The 26119-nt window shown below is 40.5% G+C and overlaps 1 protein-coding gene across 1 annotated transcript in view; it reads right to left on the bottom strand.

The window, feature by feature from the left end:
- Positions 1 to 26119, bottom strand: part of LOC133639736 (zinc finger protein 180-like) — a 53982-nt gene that overhangs the window by 20848 nt on the left and 7015 nt on the right. The window contains exons 3-4 of the mRNA XM_062033318.1: positions 18523 to 18789; positions 8333 to 8701 (exon numbers count right to left, since the gene is read on the bottom strand). Coding sequence (XP_061889302.1) covers positions 8333 to 8701; positions 18523 to 18789 — 636 coding nt within the window. The remainder of the gene's footprint in view (positions 1 to 8332; positions 8702 to 18522; positions 18790 to 26119) is intronic.

Genomic DNA, 26119 nt, shown 5'->3' with positions numbered 1-26119 from the left:
TTTATGAGTTAGAATTAGGGCTGGGTGATATATGGAATATACTGGATATATCGTGGGTTTGTCTCTGTGCGATATAGAAAATGACTATATGGTGATATTGGAGTATACGTTCTCACACAGTTGCTTTTAGCTGCAGGCATTACACTACCGGCTCTTCTCACTCTTTCTTGTCTCTCCTTCTCACTGAGACATAAAACAAGCGCACCTTCTTACATACGTCACATACTGTCACGTGTGCAACGTCATACGCTCTCACGGAGCAGACAGGTAGCGGCATGGTAACGTTAGCTGTGGTGCTAGTGGTAATACGAGAGAAAGAAGGTGCCAATCTGGTAACAAATGAAGGAATTAATTCCCAAGACAAACAGCAGGGGGTCCATCGTCTGGCGGTGGTTTGGCTTCAAGCAGGTAGATGGTGAACAAGTATGCGGAAAAAGCGTTGCTACAAAAAGTAGCAGCACTGCTAATATGTAGCATCATTTGAAAAGTCACCTGCTAGAGAATGAAGAGTGCTTGAAACTCTGCATGTCAACATCTCCGTTCAGTGCCACACCCACAAAATGCCCAAGCAACCATTTCCACATCAACACCGTATGAAACAAATAGTCAACAACAGAAGGAGATAACTTCCGCAGGAACCTACCACATAGTGAAGGACATACACTATTTGATTTCCTATTATGCAACTCATTTTTATTTGACACTTATTGAAATATCTTGTGTGACATCATGCACAACAGTGCACTTTATTTGTTTTAAACTATTGTAGTGGTGTTCTGTACAAAAAGTGCACTTTAATTTAGTGTTGTTTTGATATGTCATCTTAGTGACATCATGCACAAAAGTGCACTAACAGCTTGTTTTAAAATGTCTCTGACAATCTTGCACTTTCTGTTTTGAAATGACATGAATGTTTGTGCCACTGCTTAATAACTGTTTAATAAATACACTTTTGCTAAATTAACTTAGTTGTGGTTTCCCTCTCTGCATGAAAGTTTAAAAGTAGCATATATTAATGCAGTATGAAGAAGAATGTTTTAATGTAGACACATAGAATCATCATACTGCTGTGATTATATGCATCAAGTGTTCATTCAAGGCTAAGGCAAAATATCCACATATATATGGTGTATCGTGACATGGACTAAACATATCCACATATATATGGTGTATCGTGACATGGACTAAACATATCCACATATATATGGTGTATCGTGACATGGACTAAACATATCCACATATATATGGTGTATCGTGACATGGACTAAACATATCCACATATATATGGTGTATCGTGACATGGACTAAACATATCCACATATATATGGTGTATCGTGACATGGACTAAACATATCCACATATATATGGTGTATCGTGACATGGACTAAACATATCCACATATATATGGTGTATCGTGACATGGACTAAACATATCCACATATATATGGTGTATCGTGACATGGCCTAAACATATCCACATACCGTATTTCCTTGAGTTGGCGCAGGGAATATAGTATTTGCACGTCTAGAATTACTGCCGGGTCAAACTCGTTTCTCAAAATAATTAACGCATGCTTGGCCTTATCGCCGGTTCATTATTAACGCCGGATCAAATCCGTTTCGCAAAATATTAATTTTATTATCGCATGTCTATAATTTTCGCCGGGTCAAACTCGTTTCGCAAAAAAATTAGGATACCTGTTTAGAACTTCCGCCGGGTCAAATTCGTTACGTCACGAGTGACGCTTTACCTGTCCTCATTTTCAAAATGGAGGAAGCTGCTTTCAGTAGTCTGCAATCTCACAAAGGACAAAAGATAAAGATTTATGCAATCGGATTTAAAGTACAAGCCATTGATTTTGCAAAAAAGAACACTAAGGAGGGAGCTGCTTGAAAGTTTGGAGTAGATGCTCGCAGAATAAGAGAATGGTGTAGTATGGATGGGAAGCTGGTGGCGGAATACCAATCCGGAAGTGCGGGAAGTGAGAGGAAAAGGTTGAGAGGCGCAGGTCGACAAGTGGTAAGCGAAACAATGGAGCATATTCTGATAGAATGGATTATGAAGCAGCGCCGTGAGAGACTAAGAGTATCAAGGAAAATGGTTCAAGTGAAAGCAATGGATTTATGGAGAAATGATGCCAGTGTCCGTGACAATGCGGCAGCAGAAACTTTTGTTGGGAGTAGGGGATGGCTCCAAGGCTTCTTTGCCAGACACGGCATTACTCTGAGAAAGAGAACGACTGTTAGTCAAGCTATTCCGGAAAAAGTCATTCCAAAATTGATTGACTTTATTCTGTATGTCCGATCCCTGCTTATCAAGAACAGCTTCACACTCGACCTGATTGGTGCAATGGACGAGACGCCAATTTGGTTGGATCTCTCGGGAGATACGACGGTGGATCTGACTGGTACCAAAAGCATCCCAATCAAATCCACAGGCCGTGAGAAGGCACGTGTGACCGTGTGTTTATCGGCAAAGGCCAATGGACAAAAGCTGAAGCCGTTCATTGTCTTCAAGGGAGTGCGAAGGGATAAAGAAGTGGACAAAATAAGCAGTGTTGTAGTGGCAATGTCTAAAAATGGGTGGATGAATGAAGAACTGACACACCAATGGCTTTGTGATGTATGGGGACGGATTGCGTTCCGCCCACGTCTATTGGTGTGGGATGCGTTCAGATGCCACATCCAGGACTCCACAAAGGCTGTGCTCAGGACCATGAGCACAAAAATGGCTGTCATTCCTGGTGGTTGCACAGGTAATATGATTTACCGGTTATTTTAAACACTCACATTTCACTTTATGATATATACAATTTAATGAACCAAAATATCTAAATATAATTGATTTGTTGTTTGATACCATGGTGACAAATTCTCATTTGATTCACGTTTTCATCTGCAGGACTCATCTAGGCACCCGATGTTTGTTGGAACAAGCCTTTCAAGACAGCGTACAGAGCTATGTATGAGGAATGGATGAGTGACGGACCAAAAGAATACACTAAGGGGGGTAACATGAAACCACCAACAAAAGTCCTGATGGTTAAGTGGGTGAAAGCTGCTTGGCAAGGGCTTGGTGAAGAATTGATCGAGAAATCTTTCCGGGTTTGTGGGATAACAAGCCCAGATGGATCACAGGATGGTGAAATAGGAGTGCTGAAAGCAGGGGGCATTGCACATGACGCTTGCAAAGAGTTGTCAGAGAAGAGCAAGACACTGGTAGAGATTAAGGGTGATCTACAAGGCCTCCTCAATCAGCCCCTGAGACAAGATGACACAGATGACGTAAAAATGTATGAGAGTGATGAGGAAGCGGACACGGATGAAATTATTTCAAACGACGGTGGACAAGGTGACGGAGAAATGGACGACGCTGAAGATGAAGAGGTCTTAACAACTGATGGGTCTCCACAAGATGTAGTACAATTACCGTAGTAGATGTCCATCAAGGTGCAGTGGGGGAAGCATCTGTCAGTAATGCCGACAGGAACATTTTCAGTTTGTTCAAGTTCAAATTACAGTATATTTTCTCTCTGGCCTCACGTACCGTATGTTGTTTACACTGATAATGTTTGTTACAATTGTAGTTAATAATTACCGGTACACATTTTATATTCAATTTGTTTTCATGTGTTTTTACATACAGAAAATGTATGTAATTGTTGAATGACACCTTGTAAAAATAAAGAGTGTCACATTATAATTGCCTTTAGTGAGTGTGCCACACGCTTACTATGACAGTAATCCCTGTTAACTTCTTTCAGACAGTGATAAATGTCTGAATCATTAATCATTAAAAACAGTTTACCTTCCAAACACATTTGTCTGTCTCATCTCGTGGCCAATACTACGGTAGTATTGTTATTTACATGCTTGAAATGCTTAATTTATGAAAAAAAAATTGTAAAATACGGTACGCTTTAAATAAACAATATCAATATTGTGTTGTTATATACCGGTAATTGCAATTCTTATTATTAATATTGTGTTAGTTTGTAGTGGTGGAGAACTGACTTTTTGTTGTTGGAGTTGCGTCTTTCAAAGCGCTTTATTTTGAAGAAACGGTATGCCTCGTTTCACCACCGGGTCAAACTCGTCACGTCATTAGTGACACTTCACCTTTCAAGGCATTGTCACGCCTTGAAATAAAATCACAAAGCGGTCATTTCAATACCGTAATTTAAAATCGCATAAAGGCAAGAAAATAAAGAGCTATTCAGTAGGATTTAAGGTCCAAGCTATTGAATACCGGTACGGTATGCTAAAAAGAACAGTAAGCAGCTATGTTTTATTACGACTCATTAAATGACTCCCGCCTCCTGGTGGTAGAGGGCGCTGCCGTGCTAGTGATCCTTCTTGCGACTTCCAGTACTGCAGAAGAAGTGACCACGCAGCAATAGATTGTTTGTTTTTTTTCCCCTCTCGTCTGAACTTTTAACTTTGAGGATTACATACCAGTATCTAAAATAAAACAGTTTTCTAAACTGGACTTTCAATCGAAGCAGGAGGTAATAATTAAAGGAATATCTCCATCGAGACAGAGAGACTTTTAAAACGGAAGAAAGAAAATAAGGAAGACTTCTATAAACAAGTTATCGATGCTTTTGGTCAGAAGGAGCTGCAAATGGACTCCATTTATAAGTACAGGTAAGACCATAACAACGTTTTTTTTAATTAAATATGCTTTTCATGATGGTATGCTTACATCACACTCAAAGCGCACGCCTACATTTACCGGATTCCTTTTGGTAAACGCCGGAGTGAGAAGAGGTTTTAAAATAATTACCGCAAGCACGGCCATCCCGCCGGTTTCCAGTAAACGCAGGAGTGACCGGAGGTTTTAAATTAATTAGCGCCACTGCGGCTATTCAAGGAAATACGGTATATATGGTGTATCGTGACATGGACTAAACATATCCACATATATATGGTGTAACGTGACACGGACTAAACATATCCACATATATATGGTGTATCGTGACATGGCCTAAACATATCCACATATTAATAAAAGGCCATATCGCCCAGCCCTTGTTGTAATGTGATTTTTTTTTAATATACCCACCGTTGTGTCTTTTATAATGATTGTGAACGATAGAAACATTCCCCCAAAAAAGTGCAGTTCCCCTTTTAAATTCCAATGATTAGATTAAAAGGCCTACTGAAATGAAATTTTCTTATTTACACTGGGATAGCAGGTCCATTCTATGTGTCATACTTGATCATTTCGCGATATTGCCATATTTTTGCCGAAAGGATTTAGTAGAGAACATAGACGATAAAGTTCGCAACTTTTGGTCGCTGATAAAAAAAGCCTTGCCTGTACCGGAAGTAGCGTGACGTCACAGATTGTGGAGCACCTCTCATCTGCACATTGTTTACAATCATGGCCACCAGCAGCGAGAGCGATTCGGACCGAGAAAGAGACGATTAACCCATTAATTTGAGCGAGGATGAAAGATTTGTGGATGAGGAAAGTGAGAGTGAAGGATTAGAGGGCAGTGGAAGCGATTCAGATAGGGAAGATGCTGTGAGAGGCGGGTGGGACCTAATATTCAGCTGGGAATGACTAATACAGTAAATAAACACAAGACATATATATACTCTATTAAGGCTGAAACGACGCGTCGACGTAGTCGACGTCATCGATTACGTAAATACGTCGACGCCGTTTTTGTGCGTCGACGCGTCGCATATTTACGTCACACTACCGTCATGGCGGAGCGCAAAGCAGACGATGCGAGCTGTGCGAGCGAGGGGAAAAAAAGCACGCCAAAAGTCGTCAAAAGTGTGGGAGTATTTCAATAAACGGCCTAATAATGTTGTTGTATGCACACTGTGTCGAGTGGATATGGCCTATCATAGCAGCACAACGGCTATGAACGAACATTTGAAAAGAAAACACCCAACAGCGTTCTTGCCATCACCATCAACTAGTCAATCGTCCGTGTGAGTTTCCGTTGTCATCATTACACAAAAACATGAATGTGTCATTTGTATCTGCATTGTAAATTCATAAACTAAAGCACCGTTTCGCTCTGAGGCGCGTTTGGCGTGCCTGTTCAGTGTTTACAAAGACGCGCTCCTCTTTAACGCTAACGTTAATTAGTTGTGCAAATACCTTTTACAACATTAACAGTTACATATACTATGTACAAACGGACAATTAACTTTCACTTTAATCATACTATCATCATCATCATCGGTCTTACCTCTCAGCTCCAGCCACATCGACCCCTTCTGAGCGCGTCACGCCAAATTTCTTCCCCCCTACAAACACCCCCCCCCCCCATTTACTTCCAGTTATTCATTTCCGCATATGTCCACGAGTCAAATGTGCATTCAGTCAGGAATATCCTCAAGTTAATTTGTCCGATTAATACAGACGTTTTGTTAACGCTATATTATAAAAAATATTACAAAAATAAAAATTAAAATTTACAAACACAAGCTATGGGATGACGTGACCGGAAGCAAATGGGGGGGTGGGGGGGAGGTTTTTGTAGGTGGGAAGAAATTTGGCGTGACAGCGCCTATTTTCAGCTGCTGGGAATATTGTAAACAAGAAAAGTACCAGCCTCACCCCAGAGCATGTAGACATGCTAACCTTTCTTCATTACAACTGTTAGTCACTCACTGGAATGAGTAGAATTGGTTATTGTGTACTGTGTTGGACTAGATGTTTATTTTGCACATTTTAAAAGCAATACTTAATGTTTACAGTGCTCCAGAATATTTAGATTGGCACTTTTTTGTGCTGGATGTTTATCTTTATTTTTGCACATTTTAAAGCAAAATAAGCAATACTTTTACTTTTGTTGACATGTTTACACTGTTGTTACAGAATATTTCCTTTTGCACTTTTTTGTATTGGATGTTTATCTTTATTTTTGCACATTTTAGCAAATAAGAAATACTTTTACTTTTGTTGAAATGTTTACACTGTTGTTACAAAATATTTCCTTTTGCACTTTTTTGTATTGGATGTTTATCTTTATTTTTGCACATTTTAGCAAATAAGCAATACTTTTACTTTTGTTGAAATGTTTACACTGTTGTTACAGAATATTTCGTTTTGCACTTTTTTGTATTGGATGTTTATCTTTATTTTTGCACATTTTAAAGCAAAATAAGAAATACTTTTACTTTTGAAATGCTTATATTATTGCACAATATTAAGATTTGCACTGGATGTTTACTTTTATATTGCACATTAAAAAGCAAATAAGCTACTTTTAATTTTGTTAAATGTTAAAAGTTTTATATGTTTACATTGTTACAGAATATTTTGTCATGTTGTTGTCAATGTTGACTGAGAGGCCATACTTTTTTTTTTGTAAATAAAAGCCATGCCTTTTGAAAAAACTGGCCAACATTTATTTTTTCATCTTCATTTTAAATAAAAAAATAATCGGTAAAAGGAAAAATAATCCATAGATTAATCGAAAAAAAAATCTATAGATTAATAATAAAAAAAATCTACAGATTAATCGATAGAAAAATAATCGTTAGCTGCAGCCTTATACTCTATTAGCCACAACACAACTAGGGTTAAATTTAATATGCCACATAACAAACACCTCCCCCCTCCCGTCCATATAACCCGCCAATACAACTCAAACACCCGCACAACACACTCAATCCCACAGCCCAAAGTACCGTTCACCTCCGTAAAGTTCATACAGCACATATATTTCCCCAAAGTTGTGTACGTGACTGCACATAGCGGCATGCACGTATGGGCAAGCGATCAAATGTTTGGAAGCCAAAGCTGCGTACTCACGGTAGCGCGTCTGCTATCCAACTCAAAGTCCTCCTGGTAAGAGTCCAGCCGGCCGCTAATACACGGCTTCCCACCTACAGCTTTCTTCTTTGCTGTCTTCATTGTTCATTAAACAAATTCCAAAAGATTCACCAACACGGATGTCCAGAATACTGTGGAATTTTGAGATGAAAACAGACGACTTAATAGCTGGCCACAATGGTGTCCCAATATGTCCGCACAATCCGTGACGTCACGCGCAAACGTCATCATACCGAGACGTTTTCAGCAGAATATTTCGCGGGAAATTTAAAATTGCACTTTACTAATCTAACCCGGCCGTATTGGCCGGGTTAGATTAGTAAAGTTAGATTAGATGTTAAGATTTCATCATTGATATATAAACTATCAGACTGCGTGGTCGGTAGTAGTGGCTTTCAGTAGGCCTTTAAGACTTGAAGTGTATGAGCATGAAGTGATGAAGCCTACTTGGATGAGTCTTCTAAGACAAAGTGAACAGTCCAGTTGTGATGGATTGAATGCCCTGAGAATAAAATGATATGTGCTTACTTGGACTGTGATGAAGCTGTGAGGACTCAGGTGCTTTGTCTTCATGCTCTTCAGTCTTCACAGAGACAACAGGCAGTGGAAACTTGCTGGCATCATCCTCCTCCTGCCCTACAACACACTCTCCCTCCTCTTCCTCTTTCATGTGTGGATCCTCCTCTTCCTTTTTCATGTAGGTGGGCAGTGGATCATCCTTTTCCTCTTTAATGTAGGTGGGCTGTGGATCATCCTCTTCCTCTTTAATGTAGGTGGGTTGTGGATCATCCTCTTCCTCTTTAATGTGGGTGGGCTGTGGATCATCCTCTTCCTCTTTAATGTGGGTGGGCTGTGGATCCTCCTCTTCCTCTTTAATGTGAAGGGGCTGCTGGACGTCTGTTGGGTAAATAAGATAAAGAGAGAATAGAAACAGTTTTGGACTGACACTATTAACACATTGACATTGTTTGTGTTCTTTTGTGTTGTGTTAAAAGTGTGTAGCAAAACAACCAATAAAAACACGGGAAATACTTCCTTTTGTCCCAGCTACTAAAATTAATTCAAAAGTTAGTACAAAAACAGACTTGGAAATTTGATGAGGAGCAAGTTTTTTTTATAAGTACAAGGCAGCACTGATTGAGGCATTCTTAACTTTACACTCACTGATATAAAGTGTGTAAATATTTAATTCCGTATACGGTCTATGACACCTAAACTTTATCTCTAAACTTAACCATAATTTGTGGTGTAGAATGACGTCTGGAACTAAAGATAGTTCCACATGTCTGGGAACGCCACCGACGGATAATCCTTGATATTACTCAACAAATCTTTAGGGATGTATTCCGTTTCATAATTACCGTAATTTCCGGACTATAAGCCGCACCTGACTATAAGCCGCACCAGCTAAATTCAGGGGAAAATACAGATTGCTCCATATATAAGCCGCACCCGACTATAAGCCGCAGGGTTTTGATGTGTAATTACCGTAGTATATAGGGGTTCCTGCTACCACGGAGGGGATTGTCGGGACAGAGATGACTGTTTGGGAACGCAAAGCGTCCCATTTATTAACAATAAATCTTTCAATCATTCAATCAAACTTTCACATCTTTGACATGGCGAACAGCATTCGTGCAGAGTACAAATAATACAACGGTGCAAAGTAATACAAAGTGCTCGCTTGTACGTTATCAAAATAACCAGCCTACCGGTATATGAAAAGTCAGTTTTTAATCATTGTGTCATCGTCTTCCTCCTGCATACTAAAACCACCGAAATCCTCTTCATCTGTGTCGGAGAAGAACAGTCCGTAAATAAGCCGCACCCTTGTATAAGCCGCAGGGACCAGAACGAGGGGAAAAAGTAGCGGTTTATAGTCCGGAAATTACGGTAGATTTTTTTCTCGTATCTGCTTTTCGCAGGAAAATCCAGGCCAGGGGTGTTTAAACTAATTTTAGATGGGGGGCCACTTGGAGGAAGATCTACTCCAAGTTGGCCTGACTGGTAAAATTACGGCAAGATAACGTAAAAATAAAGACAACTGCAGATTGTTTTCTTTGTTTAAAAATAGAACAAACACATTCTGAAAATGTACAAATCATGTTTTTTTTTTCATACAATAGTATTCTATCTTTAGTTGTCCTTTTTTACACTTTCAGAATCAATTATGTGATAATGTTCATCAGTCAACTCATTGGTGTTCATTTTCAATCTATCAAGATAAATAAATAATATCAAAATCAAATTACAGGATGTTATTGATGTAGTTTGCTCATTTTCCCCGACTGGTGGGCTAACATCATGTGTTTTAGTTGGGTTTTTACATATGTAGCATCATCTACAAAGATACAAAGAATTGCTATTGCGACATCATGAGGACACATTTAGAACAGCAGTTTATTTCATTCAAAAATTTCGACTCATTTTTGTACTTAGCAAACTCATCCCGCGGGCTGGATAAAACCTGTTGGAGGGCCTGATCCGGCCCGTGGGCCGTATGTTTGACACCCTTGATCTAGGCCCTTTGTGTATTCAGAAAGTTGCTGGCTGCACAACAACCATCTTGGCTTGGTTGAACACCACAGTTTTCACTTCCCGGAAGAAGTCACTTGACTGAATACAAATACGTCAGGTTCAAACACGGAACTATATTAAACGAGACAAGAAGCAAGGAATCAGGCAGAGACAGAGTTCAATTTTGCTCATGAGGAGAAACGTTTGGGGCTGCACACTCAGTTACAGTCTCCCACCACGCTTTGAGGAGCAGTCCCACACGCTTCTCTATTTATTCAGGAGTTCCCTAGTTAACATCACAGCGGCTGCTTCTAGGGGGAGGGGACACATATTAGGCAAGCAGCCCCAGTATCACAATACGTGATTATTCAGAATGCAAATGTGCTTGAGCTGGAGATTTCGCCCTGGCTCTGCTTTGTCTGCGTGTTGTCGTCTTATCTTCGTTGAGGTACTTGAAGTCCGTCCTTGGCTGTTTTAGCAGACTGGAAGACAGAAACTGCTGCTGCGAGCCAACTTGCAGTGGAAGATAACAAGTTAGGTCAACACTTCCTGGTTCCTAGTAAGTTGCAACTTGTGCTTGGTTTACTCGCACAGCATGAATAGGAATCCAAGATGGCAGCCATGTCTATTCTGTGTTCAGTGTGTTCTCACCTGAGGTCTGAGTTTTTGTGTTTTTTATGTATGAGATTGTAATTCATTTTATTCTGAATGAGTGGTACTCTGCAAGATAAACAAATTCTCTGCAGAGTGGGATTTCTGGTGGATAGTTTCTCATCAAATGTCACTGGATTGCCATAGATTTAGGCTAACCTATAATCCACCTGTTCAGGTAGCAGTAGCAGACAGCTAGCACCATTCGGCCTGCCTGCTATCCTTCCACCATCGGCCTGACTGCTGCTGGCCTTCCACCATCGGCCTGACTGCTGCTAGCCTTCCACCATCGGCCTGCCTGCCAGCCTTCCACCATCGGCCTGACTGCTATCCTTCCACCATCGGCCTGACTGCTGCTAGCCTTCCACCATCGGCCTGACTGCTGCTAGCCTTCCACCATCGGCCTGACTGCTGCTAGCCTTCCACCATCGGCCTGACTGCTGCTAGCCTTCCACCATCGGCCTGACTGCTGCTAGCCTTCCACCAACGGCCTGACTGCTGCTAGCTTTCCACCATCGGCCTGACTGCTGCTAGCCTTCCACCATCGGCCTGACTGCTGCTAGCCTTCCACCATCGGCCTGACTGCTGCTAGCCTTCCACCATCGGCCTGCCTGCTATCATTCCACCATCGGCCTGACTGCTGCTAGCCTTCTACCATCGGCCTGCCTGCTATCCTTCCACCATTGGCCTGACTGCTGCTAGCCTTCCACCATCGGCCTGCCTGCCAGCCTTCCACCATCGGCCTGCCTGCCAGCCTTCCACCATCGGCCTGACTGCTGCTAGCCTTCCACCATCGGCCTGCCTGCCAGCCTTCCACCATCGGCCTGCCTGCTATCCTTCCACCATCGGCCTGACTGCTGCTAGCCTTCCACCATCGGCCTGACTGCTGCTAGCCTTCCACCATCGGCCTGCCTGCCAGCCTTCCACCATCGGCCTGCCTGCCAGCCTTCCACCATCGGCATGGCTGCTATCCTTTCACCATCGGCCTGACTGCTGCTAGCCTTCCACCATCGGTCTGACTGCTGCTAGCCTTCCACCATCGGCCTGACTGCTATCCTTCCACCATCGGCCTGCCTGCTAGCCTTCCACCATCGGCCTGCCTGCAATGGTAAATGGGTTATACTTGTATAGCGCCTTTCTACCTTCAAGGTACTCAAAGCGCTTTGACCCTATTTCCACATTCACCCATTGACACACACATTCACACACTGATGGCGGGATCCGCCATGCAAGGCGCTTACCACGACCCACCAACCGCGCCACCAGCCTTCCACCACCACTAGCCTTCCACCATCGACCTGCCTGCTAGCCTTCCACCATCGACCTGCCTGCTAGCCTTCCACCATCGACCTGCCTGCTAGCCTTCCACCACTGACCTGCCTACCAGCCTTCTACCATCGGCCTGCCTGCTAGCCTTCTACCATCGGCCTGCCTGCTAGCCTTCCACCATCGCCCTGCCTGGTAGCCTTCCGCCATCGGCCTGCCTGATAGCCTTCCGCCATCGGCCTGCCTGATAGCCTTCCGCCATCGGCCTGCCTACCAGCCTTCCACCATCGGCCTGCCTGCTATCCTTCCACCATCGGCCTGCCTGCTAGCCTTCCACCATCGGCCTGTCTACCAGCCTTCCACCATCGGCCTGCCTGCTAGCCTTCCACCATCGACCTGCCTACTGGCCTTCCACCATCGGCCTGCCTGCTAGCCTTCCACTATCGACCTGCCTACCAGCTTTCCACTATCGACCTGCCTACTAGCCTTCCATCGGCCTGCTGTTTGCCTCCAGCCATTGGCTTCGTCTACGGGCTTCAACCCATCGGCCTTGGTTGCTAGTCTTCAGCCCTGTCTGCTAATATCTTCAAAAGTGGTAAAACAAATGGAACTTCTCCTCTCACTATGTCACAAATTATTATATTGTGTTTTATACTTTTGTGTGGTTTTATTGGTGTCCCAAACGGGTCTGGTCCCCCCCACTCACGAGCTATGCTACTTCAAGATGCACAGTTTGACATATCTGATACATTTGACATTTCATCATAGTGGCAGCTACAAAATAACCTCAGCCTTTTCTCAGTTGAAGATTTCTGTGACTTTGGACAAAACAAAATGGCTGCATACTATGGTAGAGTCCATTCGTTCTTATTGTTTCCTTGTTTTGAGAGATCACGTCAACATTACTGCATCCTCCCCTATTGTGAGCACTTACTTTCACAGATTAAAGATGGTAACTTTAAGCGCAAATGTTTAGTTATATTATTGTTATTGTTCTAAAGAAATGTTGAGACTAATCCAGGCCCTGATACACCTACACAATGTTTTAAACCTGCGGATTTTAAAACTAGATCTGGTCTTGGGATTATTAATATCAATGTTCGGAGTTTACTCCCTAAACTAGATATGATAAAGATCTGGATAAACTCAACAAATGCTGATATTGTAGTCTTATCTGAAACTTGGCTTAAACAATCTGTGCTTGATAAAGATATTTACATTCATGGCTATAATGTCTATCGTACTGACCGACAAAGAAAAGGTGGTGGAGTGGCCATATATATTAAGCAGAGGTTTGATGTTAAATTAGTGCTTTCTGAATCAGTAAGTAAAGAACTTCAACTGTTAGCACTTGAAATTGAATTAGCTAGAAATCACCACATTATGGTAGTGGGGTGTTATAGGCCTCCATCTGCCCATAGTAATTCCCTATCTACTCTTGTGAAGCTTCTGTCTCAACTGAAATACAATGAAATATTGATTTGAACTTGGACTGGCTCACATCTGTGTCTGACTCTTTGAAAGCACAGTGTGAATCTCTAAATTTAAAACAATTAATTAACTCAGCTACAAGACCTAATCCTAAATGCCCTCAAAAAGCTACACTCATTGACTTAATTCTAACAAATATGCCCTTTAAATTTGTTGCATCTGGTGTTTTCCCTAATGATGTGAGTGATCATTGTGTGATTGCAGTGGTGCGAGACACAAGGATTCCTAAAAGCAAGCCTCGTCTTCTTGAAGAACGTAATATGAAATTATTTGAGATGCAAGCTTTTTTACATGACTTGCATCTTTTTAATTGGGATAGAATTGCTCTTTTTGATAATGTTGAACTGGCTTGGAAATATTTTCACGAAAACTTCTTGAGTATAGTGAACAAACATGCCCCTTTTAGAAAATGTAGGGTTAAAGGACGTGACAATCAGTGGTTTACATCGGACCTGTCAGATGTATCGCATGAGCATAATGCTGCTTGGGCCAGGGCACGCAAGTCAGGGTTAGAAGCAGATTGGTTGAATTTGAGACAATTAAGAAATCAATTTACCTCTCTCCTTCGGAAAGTCAAATCAGAATTTTATTTCTCCACAACAACTGAAAACCTCAAACACCTAAAGAAGTTTTGGAAAATCATCAAATCTTTGTCCGCCTGCTGTAATTCCGTCAATCTCCCACCTAGTATACTTGTTGATGGTGTCAGAGTAAGTGACAGAAGAGAAATGGGTAGTCATTATAATAATCATTTTATTTCCTCTGGTTTTCTCTATAATTCTGACAACTTTACTGAAGTTCCGCTAACTCCGGAAAGAACCGTTGAAAATACCCAGGTTTTAAACTTTACGCCCTTTACCACAACAGAGGTTATGAGGGCTCTAAAACAACTTAAACCTAGAAAGCCAGCTGGCTCAGATAAGTTGGAGCCGCTCTTCCTAAAGTTGGCAGCTGAAATTATAGCTGGACCACTGACTCACATTTTTAACCTTACTCGAATTTCAAATGAAATCCCCTTGGATTGGAAATCTGCCCTTGTAATCCCCCTATTAAAAGGAGGTGACCCTAGTAATCTAATTAATTACAGACTGATCTCTAAACTCTCTGTTCTGGCAAAAGTGCTTGAATCCCTTATCAGTGAACAGATAAAAGACTTTTTGGACACCAACTTTATTCTGTCACCATTTCAGTCAGGTTTTGGCAGAAATCACAGTACTGTTACTGCTGCTATGAAGTTTATAAATGATGTAACTGAAGCTCTTGACAAGAAGCAGTGCTGTCTGTCCCTCTTTATTGACTTTTCAAAGGCATTTGATACTGTTGATCATGTCATTTTAATCAAACGTCTTTCAGCTATTGGTTTTTCTCAGCAAGCAGTTGGATGGTTTGCAAATGACCTCACAAGTAGAACTCAGGCTGTTCAGATAGAAGGTTCCTTCTCGGACGTACTGCAAGTGGTAAAGGGTGTCCCTCAAGGTTCTGTGTTGGGCCCATTATTAATAATTAATAATCTTGGACAGAATATTCTGAACTCAACTTTCCATTCCTACGCTGATGATACTGTCATATACTGCACAGCACCCACTCCTGCTGAGGCCTTTAAATATCTACAACATGCATTTGACAGAGTACAAGAACAACTTTGCTATCTTCAAATTATTTTCAATGCAGAGAAAACAAAGTGTATGTTCTTTACCACATCAAAAACTGTAAGATCAGCACTGTGTGACAACATTTTAACAAGAAATGGGCAACAAATTGTGTTAGTATCTTCTTTTAAATATTTAGGATTTTTAATTGATGACCACTTGAGTTTTAAGGAGCACATTCAGTATGTTTTAAAAAAAACCTGAAACTTTTACTGGGATTTTATTATAGAAACAAGTCTTGCTTTTCTTATACTGTGAAACAGAAATTGGTGGAAACAACCTTTTTACCTGTTATTGACTATGGAGATGTGTTGTACATGAATGCTACTGCTGGTTGTCTCCACAAGCTGGATAGTGTGTACCACGGGCCACTGAGATTCATCACCAACTTACTCACCATTGTGTGTTATACTCAATGGTTAACTTACTCACCATTGTGTGTTATACTCAATGGTTAACTTACTCTCAATGGTTAACTTACTCACCATTGTGTGTTATACTCAATGGTTAACTTACTCACCATTGTGTTATACTCAATGGTTAACTTACTCTCAATGGTTAACTTACTCACCATTGTGTGTTATACTCAATGGTTAACTTACTCACCATTGTGTTATACTCAATGGTTAACTTACTCACCATTGTGTGTTATACTCAATGGTTAACTTACTCACCATTGTGTGCTATACTCAATGGTTAACTGGACATCTTTATGTGCTCGACGCCTCAATCATTGGTATGTGTTCATCTACAAAACCATTCTGGGTACCACCCCATCTTATTTGTCTTGTATTTTTACAAAGAAACAAGGAAGTCACAATCTTCGTTCAATGAATGTTCTGCAATTTGTCGTCCTCAAAGTAAGAACTGAACTGGGCAAGAAAGCATTTAGGTTTTCAGCAGCGAAGGCTTGGAATAACCTTCAATCCAATATTCAACTTCAAACCCTTGTTACATTGAATGAGTTTAAACCTTCGGTGAAAGGATTGCAGTCTACTTTGTCTGTATGTACATGTGTTATGTCAGCAAGTTTTAATGTTGTACATTTGATGTTTTATGTGTTGTTTACTGTTTTTAATGTAACCTTGCTGCTGCCCTCTTGGCCAGGTCTCCCTTGGAAAAGAGATCTTTGATCTCAATGGGATTTTTACCTGGTTAAAGGCCTACTGAAACCCACTACTACCGACCACGCAGTCTGATAGTTTATATATCAATGATGAAATCTTAACATTGCAACACGTGCCAATACGGCCGGGTTAACTTATAAAGTGCAATTTTAAATTTCCCGGGAAATATCTGGCTGAAAACGTCTCGGTATGATGACGTTTAAGCGTGACGTCCCGGATGGAAAGGAAGTATTGGGACACCATTGTGTCCCAATACAAACAGCGTCTGTTTTCATCGAAAAAGTACACAGTATTCTGGACATCTGTGTTGGTGAATCTTTTGCAATTTGTTTAATGAACAATGGAGACAGCAAAGAAGAAAGCTGTAGGTGGGATCGGTGTATTAGCGGCTGGCTACAGCAACACAACCAGGAGGACTTTGAGTTGGATAGCAGACGCGCTATCCGACGCTAGCCGCCGACCGCACCGATGATCGGGTGAAGTCCTTCGTCGCGCCGTCGATCGCTGGAACGCAGGTGAGCACAGGTGGTGATGAGCAGATGAGGGCTGGCGTTGGTGGAGAGCTATTGTTTTCAGCATAGCTCTGTCGAGGTCCAGTAGCTAAGTTAGCTTCAATGGCGTCGTTAGCAACAGCATTGCTAGGCTTTGCCAGGCTAGACAGCATTAACCGTGTGGTTACAGGTCCAGGGTTTGGTTCGGTGTCTCCTGATAGTAGAAGTAATAGTAGTATTGTTGATCTGCTGTCTATCCTTCCAGTCAGGGGCATGTTTCTTCTGTTTCTATCCGCAGTTAAGCACGATGCTATCACGTTAGCTCCGAAGATAAAGTGCTTCACCGATGTATTGTCGTGGACATAAAAGTCACTGTGAATTTCCATTTTGCGTTCTCGACTCTCATTTTCAAGCGGATATAGTATCCGAGGTGGTTTAAAATACAAATCCGTGATCCACAATAGAAAAAGGAGAAAGTGTGGAATCCAATGAGCCCTTGTAACTAAGTTACGGTCAGAGTGAAACAAGATACACCCTGGCGCCCTGCACTGCACTCTAATCCTTCACTCTCACTTTCTTCATCCACAAATCTTTCATCCTCGCTCAAATTAATGGGGTTATAGTCGCTTTCTCGTTCCAAATCGCTCACGCTGCTGGTGTAAACAATGTGCAGATGTGAGGGGCTCTTCAACCTGTGACGTCACGCTACTTCCGGTCCAGGCAAGGCATTTTTATCAGCGACCAAAAGTTGCAAACTTTATTGTCGATGTTCTCTACTAAATCCTTTCAGGAAAAATATGGCAATATCGCGAAATTATCAAGTTTGACACATAGAATGGACCTGCTATCCCCGTTTGAATAAGAACATTTCATTTCAGTAGGCCTTTCAATAAAGAAAAAGAAAAAAAGAAAGAAAAAAAAGCAGCTGTTTATTTGAAGTCTTAAAGAAGTCAACTATGTGTGCAGTGCAAGGTGAAATGCAGTTATGTCATCTTCTTGTCAATAACACACACATCAATCTTTTGCGTGTTGTTGCTTCCTTATTTGTCATTATTCAAAGCTGATTTTAATGTGTAGCAGCGGCAGCTGAACTCAATGTGACAACGTGTCATAGTTACGTCAGTCAGCTGGAATTAAAAATACAAATAGTTGTCGTTAGTCCAGAATCTTCACGGTCCTCATGGACGACATAATTAGGAACCAGTACTAAAAAAATGGTACTTGTTATACATCCCTAATCTTCACCACTAAACCTTTGAAATATGCTGACATATGTGCTGCTAAAGGTAAATAAACAGTAGCCATATTGAATGTTTGCCTTCATTTGACCACGTGAGGTAAGGAGGACGGCCTCTAGGTCACATGGTTACACCCCAGCAATTACATTGTTGATGATTGATGAGCATTCATTTTTAAATGGTGGTGTTAAAAAGCAAGTATATCTCCATCTTTAGTCATAAATGTGGCCCCCGGATGAACATGTGTCACAAACATTGTATTAGATGATATGTGGATGTTGTGCTTACTTGGACTGTGATGAAGCTGTGAGGACTCAGGTGCTTTGTCTTCATGCTCTTCAGTCTTCACAGAGACAACAGTCAGTGGAAACTTGCTGACATCATCCTCCTCCTGCCCTACAACACACTCTCCCTCCTCTTCCTCTTTAAAATAGGGGGGCTTCGGATCCTTCTCGTCCCCTTTAAAATGTGAGGGCTGTGGATCCTCTAAAGTGAAACTGTCCCCCTGCAGATGAGGGAGACATTCTTCTTGGTGTCCAATCAGCTGATGGATGTCTACAGGACACAAACAAAACACATTTTAACTCCTACATGCTAAATATTCAATCGTACATGAAATAATGGGCTGTAGCTATTGAAAATGTTATTAATCAAGTGTTCTACTCGAAATGTTTTCGATTAATCGAGTAACTGGATAAAACAGTGTGGCTTGGTTAAAGAAAAATTTAAAGGCCTACTGAAAGCCACTACTAGCGACCACGCAGTCTGATAGTTTATATATCAATGATGAAATCTTAACATTGCAACACATGCCAATACGACCGGGTTAACTTATAAAGTGCAATTTTAAATTTCCCGGGAAACTTCCAGTTGAAAGCGTCGATGTATGATGACGTTTGCGCGTGACATCGATGGTTGAAGCGGAAGTATTGGTACCCCATTGAAACCAATACAAAACAGCTCTGCTTTCATCTCAAAATTCCACAGTATTCTGGACATCTGTGTTGGTGAATCTTTTGCAATTTGTTTAATGAACAATGAAGACTGCAAAGAAGAAAGCTGTAGGTGGGATCGGTGTATTAGCGGCTGGCTGCAGCAACACAACCAGGAGGACTTTGAGTTGGATAGCAGACGCGCTATCCGACGCTAGCCGCCGACCGCATCGATGATCGGGTGAAGTCCTTCGTCGCGCCGTCGATCACTGGAACGCAGGTGAGCACGGGTGTTGATGAACAGATGAAGGCTGGCGTAGGTGGAGCGCTAATGTTTTTATTATAGCTCTGACGAGGTCCCGTAGCTAAGTTAGCTTCAATGGCGTCGTTAGCAACAGCATTGCTAGGCTTCGACAGGCGGCACAGCATTAACCGTGTATTTACAGGTCCAGTGTTTGGTTCGGTGTCTCCTGATAGTAGTATTGTTGATCTTCTGTCTATCCTTCCAGTCAGGGGCTTATTTCTTTTGTTTCTATCTTTATTTAAGCACGATGCTATCACATTAGCTCCATAGCTAAAGTGCTTCACCGATGTATTGTCGTGGAGATAAAAGTCACTGTGAATGTCCATTTCGCGTTCTCGACTCTCATTTTCAAGAGGATATAGTAACTGTCACTGTGCAACCTACTAATAAAAGTCTCAATCAATCAATCAATCCGAGGTGGTTTAAAATACAAATCTGTGATCCACAATAGAAAAAGGAGAGAGTGTGGAATCCAATGAACCCTTGTACCTAAGTTACGGTCAGAGCGAAAAAAGATGCGTCCTGCACTGCATTCTAGTCCTTCACTCTCACGTACCTCATCCACAAATCTTTCATCCTCGCTCAAATTAATGGGGTAATCGTCGCTTTCTCTGTCCGATTTGCTCTCGCTGCTGGTGTAAACAAAGGGGAAATGTGAGGAGCCCTTCAACCTGCGACGTCACGCTACTTCCGGTACAGGCAAGGCTTTTTTTGATCAGCGACCAAAAGTTGCGAACTTTATCGTCAATGTTCTCTACTAAATCCTTTCAGCAAAAATATGGCATAATCGCAAAATGATCAAGTATGACACATAGAATGGATCTGCTATCCCCGTTTAAATAAGAAAATCTCATTTCAGTAGGCCTTTAAGCGACTATAAAACATTTAACTTAAAAATGAACAACCTATTGGTTTGAGATGGTATGAGATCAAGATGTCATCTTTAGATCAGGCTTTGTTTTTTCCACAATCACTGCCACATTCAAGAGTTATAGTACCAATGATTGTCGCACACACACTAGGTGTGGCCAGATTGTTCTCTGCATTTGACCCATCACCCTGGGAGGTGAAGGGAGCAGTGAGCAGCAGTGAGCAGCAGCGGTGGCCGCGCCCGGGAATATTTTTTATGGTGATTTAACCCCCAATTCCAACCCTTGATGCTGAGTGACAAGCAGAGAAGCAATGGCTCCCATTTTTACAGTCTTTGGTATGACTCAGTCGGGGTTTGAACTCACAACCTACCCATCTCAGGGCGGACACTCTAACCACTAGGCCACTGAGTAGGTGGATGTAGTAGGTGTTGTAGTAGGTTAATGGCTGCACCAATATGAAGGAAATAACAGCTCAGTATAGCTTTTACACACATAAATAACTTGTCAAACCTGCCAGCTAGCAGGCTAGATTACAGCGTCAGTTACCATGGTAACTGACTCTGACTTAAAACTCTCAAGGAGTTTGCACTTAGCCTGCTCTCTGGAATATTCCCCTGGTGACTGTGTGAGTTTTGTGTAAACATGTTGATACACATTGTTACAAACTGAGAGGAACATCAACCTCTCATAAATATTGTCTGGTTTTTATGAACAACATAAAACAATCAGTGCATCATCCAATTAATCTTCCTATAGACAATCTATTGAAGAATAGTGTTAATAATAAATATAAAGTTAGTAAAGATGTGAGAGTAAGAAGTAAACAAACCTGTTGTGTGTAACACAACTTGATGTTGTCGCTCCTTCTCCTCTTTTGTTGGACAAAGTTCCTCCTCGTACTCTGCTATGGTTCTTTCGCACATTTTCACACAATCACAACACTTTACACTCACACTTGATCTCTGCTTAGCGATGTGTTTTCATCACTTCCGCCTCTCTTTGTTAGCAGCTAACAAGCTAAGCTAACTAGCAAGCTAAGCTAGCTGGAGAAGCATCAAAGTGCACTCAGACTAATATACAAACAGTTATTATTACTCTATTTAATAGAGTGTAATAAAGGACATATATGTGTACATGGACGCACAGATTAAGAACACTGAACTGTGACGACTGCAATAACGTCTTCACCGTCAGACGCCATCTTGCTTTATTCTCGCCGTGTTTGCTTCGCGCGCAGTCTTGTCAGGTCTCGCGAGAGAAACAACTAACCAGCTCTTTTCCAGATCTCGCGAGAGAAACAAGTACCCAGCTCTTTCCCCCCCACCCCCGGTACAACTATTTCAACATTCTGAAAATAAAAGTAAACTTGTCCATTTCAAATTTTCAAAACAAACACATACAACTTATTTTCGTGAAAATATTAAAAATATTTAACAATGTATTGAAACAACAGTAGCATAAGGAAAGAAAAAAAAGAACCAAAATAAATATTACACTCATGATATTATTTTTGTCTTTGATGTTAATCGTTTTTATAATGTATTTTAGAATGTGGGAGGTTTTCATGTTCTTTTTAAATTTCCTTTGGCATTCTATTTATTTTAGTTCCTTTTTGCCAACTAGAACTTCTTATTAAGGGTTTACAAACTAATAATTTAGTAGTTCCATAATTAATATGTTTCCATCTTTTCCCAATGACTCCAGTTAGTTGATTAAATGAAAAGCTTGAACAAGCATCACCATACAAAGTTGTAAATTCATCATATTTCATCATTTTACCATTCTCATTGATAATGTCATTGACGAAAACGATTCCTCTTTCAAGCATATTTTTCCAAAAGAAAGGCTTTCCATCTATTACAATATTAGAGTTCATCCATATTATCTGCTGCAAAATATCATCTCTTTTTTTTGGTACATAAAATTGAAGACACCACCATGAGTGGATTGTTTCCTTTATGAACCCCGCCATGTTTCCCAGCAGACTCTCTACATAAGAAAAATGGGAGGGGATCACTTGTAAGAAAGGATACAATTTATTTTGATACAGTACATGTTTTTTGTCTAACAGAACACTTGTGTACCACTCAGTGTTTAAATACATCTTTGGAACAATTGATGCTTTTAAAGACAGACACATAGCTTTAAGGTTGAGAAGTTCCAGGCCCCCATATTCATATTCATTGTACAAAACCTTTCTTTTAATCCTTTCTGGTTTGCCGTCCCAGACAAAATCGAAGACCCTCCGCTCATAAATCTTAAAAAAGTTTTGTGATGGAGCTGGTAATGACAAAAACAAATAAATAAATTGAGGAATAATTAACGAGTTGACAATAGATATTTTACCATACAAGGTTAAGGATTCCCCTTTCCATAATTGCATAATTTTATCCAGCTTTCTTAGTCGATTATCATAATTTACTGAGCCTAGATCTTCCAGATTCTCTGGGACAACAACACCAAGTATGTTAACTGGTCCATCTGTCCACAAAACAGGCACTTTGCATTCCATTCGAAAAGACGTTCCCTTTAGATTTCCGATCCTTAATATTTTACATTTATCATAATTTAGCTTAAGCCCAGATTGCTGTGAAAATATGTCCAAAAGATCAAGAAGGCTTCGCAAACAATGAGGATTGGGGCTTGTATCGTCTGCATACATTGTTATTTTAATTTCAATATTATTATTACTGAGCCCTTCAATATTTTTATTCAATCTAACTTTAATCGCCAATATTTCCATAGCAATAATAAATAAGTATGGAGACAAAGGGCACCCTTGTTTTAGACCTCTTAATAGAGGTATTGTCCCAGAGATGTATCCATTATTGATAATTCTACAGTTAGTTTTATTATATAGCGTCTTGATCCAGTGTAATAAGGAGTTGCCAAAATTGAAAAAAACTAAGCTTTTGCAAATAAAATCCAAGCTAATTTTGTCAAAAGCCTTCTCCAGATCAGCTACAAAAATTAATCCTCTTTTATTCTCCATATTATAATTTTCTATAATTTCTAATAACTGTCTAATATTGTTTCCTATGTTTCTTCCTTATAGGAAGCCGGATTGATCTTGGTGAATAATATTTGACAAAACAGACTTAAGTCGTGTAGCCAAACATTTTGCCAGGATTTTAGCATCATAACACTGAAGTGTTATTGGTCTCCAATTTTTTAGATGAACTGGGTCTTTATACTGACCATTTATTTCCTGTTTCAATAATAAAGAAATAAGGCCTTCTGTTTGAGTGTTGGACAAAAAACCTGTTTTATATGAGTAATTAAAACTAGAAAGTAATGGTTTCTTAAGATCTTCATAAAATACTTGATAAACCTCAATAGGTATTCCATCTAATCCTGGGGTTTTCCCTGGATGAAAAGATTTAACAGCTTCCACAAGTTCTTCCTCTCTAATGAGGCCTTCACATGAATGTCTTTCTTCCGAATTCAATTTTCTTTCATACTTTTCGGGAAAAAAAATTGTAGTTTCAGGAGGGATTACTGGATTAGAAAAAAAATTTTTAAAGTAATTTTCCATTTCTTTCAACAATGTGGTGTGTGTATCCAATACCTTTCCATTTGTTTTAATAAGCTTGGAAATGTTCTTTTTAGAACGATTTTTTTGTTTGGATATTTAAAAATAATTTTGAACACTTTTCACCTTTTTTCATCCAGATTGCTCTGTTGCAGTCATAACTTTTCAATAATTGTTTTTCAACTAAATCTGCTAACTCCTCTTGTTTAGCTGTAAAGGTATTCAGTTGCTCACTAGTTAGATTATCATTACTGTCAATGTTTTTTTGTAAATCCTCAATTTCTTTCTTTAATTCCTGTTCTGCCGCTTTAACTTATTTTTTTTCCCATGAAGAGTATGCAATGGCATATTCCCTAAAACAACATTTGACGGCTTCCCATACTATTTGGGGATTTGAAGATCCTACATTATTTCTAAAAAAGTCAGTAATAAATTGCTTTGTTTTTTCAATAAATTCATCATCCTGTAGATGCATTTGATTAAACTTCCAATATCCGGGCCCACGTGTATTATCTTCAATTGCAATATTTATTCCTATACAATTATGATCAGAACGCAATTAATCCTCGATTGATATTGCAGTCACTTTGTTTAGCAATGAAAATGATATCAAAAAGTAGTCATTACGACTTGCCTGGTTTTGTCTTCTCCATGTGTACCGTACTAACTTAGGGTTTTTGAATCTCCAGATATCAATTAAATCAAATGCATCCATAACATTTTGAATCTTTTGTAAAGATTGAGGATGATAATCCATTGAAAAATTCCCTTTTCGGTCCAAAACTTTATCTAAAGCAACGTTAAAGTCCCCCACAATAATAATTTCCCCTTGTTGTTCTTGCAACATGTCACTTATTTCTTCAAAAAAGGAAGGTTCATCAACATTTGGCCCATACAGATTCAAAACACACATCTTTTGACCTTGAATAATCATATTTAATCTTAGCCAACGTCCTTGTGAGTCTTTTTCCATAGAGTTAAATTGAAAACTAACAGTTTTTTTAATCAAAATCATAACACCTTTTGAATTTCTGTAACCATGAGAAAAGAAAATTGGACCATCCCATTCTTTTCTCCATTTTTCTTCATCTAAATGTGTTGAATGCGTTTCTTGAAGACAAAAAAAATCTTGTTTTTTTCATTCTGCCACATAAATATAAGTTTTCTTTTTCTGTTGTCTGCAAGACCATTGCAATTATAACTAATTATTCCAACTTCATTATCATTCCTATAAATCATATAATCTGAGTAAATTCATTGTATATTTTATTGATTCTATTAATACCATAAGTTTCATAGACATGAACATCTTATAACTAAAAACTGCAGCATCACCAGCTATTTTCCAAGGAAACCAATATCCCCTCTAATAAACCCACAGACACACCATTCACACCACAGCACGCAAGACAAACAAACACATAACCCCCAAAATATATTATTTGCTGACCGTTTCCCAACATCTAACTACATTGTCCAGTCCCAGAATAAACTAAAAAGCTCCACAAACAAAATGTCAAAACATATCCGTCAAGTCGTTACCATGGCGATGTCGCGATGACGCAATCACTGTGCGACATTGTTATTGTTCCTCACATGACTTAGACTTCCTTCCTTAGACCCTGCTACCACCAAACCCCCCCGGGGGGGGGGGGGGGGTTTGGTGGTAGCGGGGATGTATATTGCAGCCCGGAAGAGTTAGGGCTGCATGGGATTCTGGGTATTTGTTTTGATGTGTTTATGTTGTGTTCCGGTGCGGATGTTCTCCCGATATGTGTTTGTTATTTTAGTTTGGTGTAGATTCACAGCGTGGCACATAATTGTAACAGTGTTAAAGTTGTTTATACGGTCACCCTCAGTGTAACCTGTATCGCTGTTGGCCAAATATGGCAAAATTTTGCCATACTTGCCAACCCTCCCGTTTTTAGCGGGAGAATCCCGGTATTCAGCGCCTCTCCCGACAACCTCCCGGCAGAGATTTTCTCCCGTCAAACTCCCGGTATTCAGCCGGAGCTGGAGGCCACGCCCCCTCCAGCTCAATGCGGACCTGAAACTGAGTGGGGACAGCCTGTTCTCACGTCCGCTTTCCCACAATATAAACAGCTTGCCTGCCCAATGACGTCATAACATCGAGAGTTTTTAGAGAGTAGAGTGCACAACTGCGCACACAACAAGGAGACAAAGCAGAAGAACTAGGAAATTACAGACATGGCGACGCCGTCGATGAGCAAGATGAAGAAATACG

The sequence above is a fragment of the Entelurus aequoreus genome, linkage group LG22 (assembly GCF_033978785.1).
Source record: "Entelurus aequoreus isolate RoL-2023_Sb linkage group LG22, RoL_Eaeq_v1.1, whole genome shotgun sequence".
Taxonomy (NCBI): domain Eukaryota; kingdom Metazoa; phylum Chordata; class Actinopteri; order Syngnathiformes; family Syngnathidae; genus Entelurus; species Entelurus aequoreus.
This window is presented reverse-complemented; position numbering and strand designations above follow the sequence as displayed.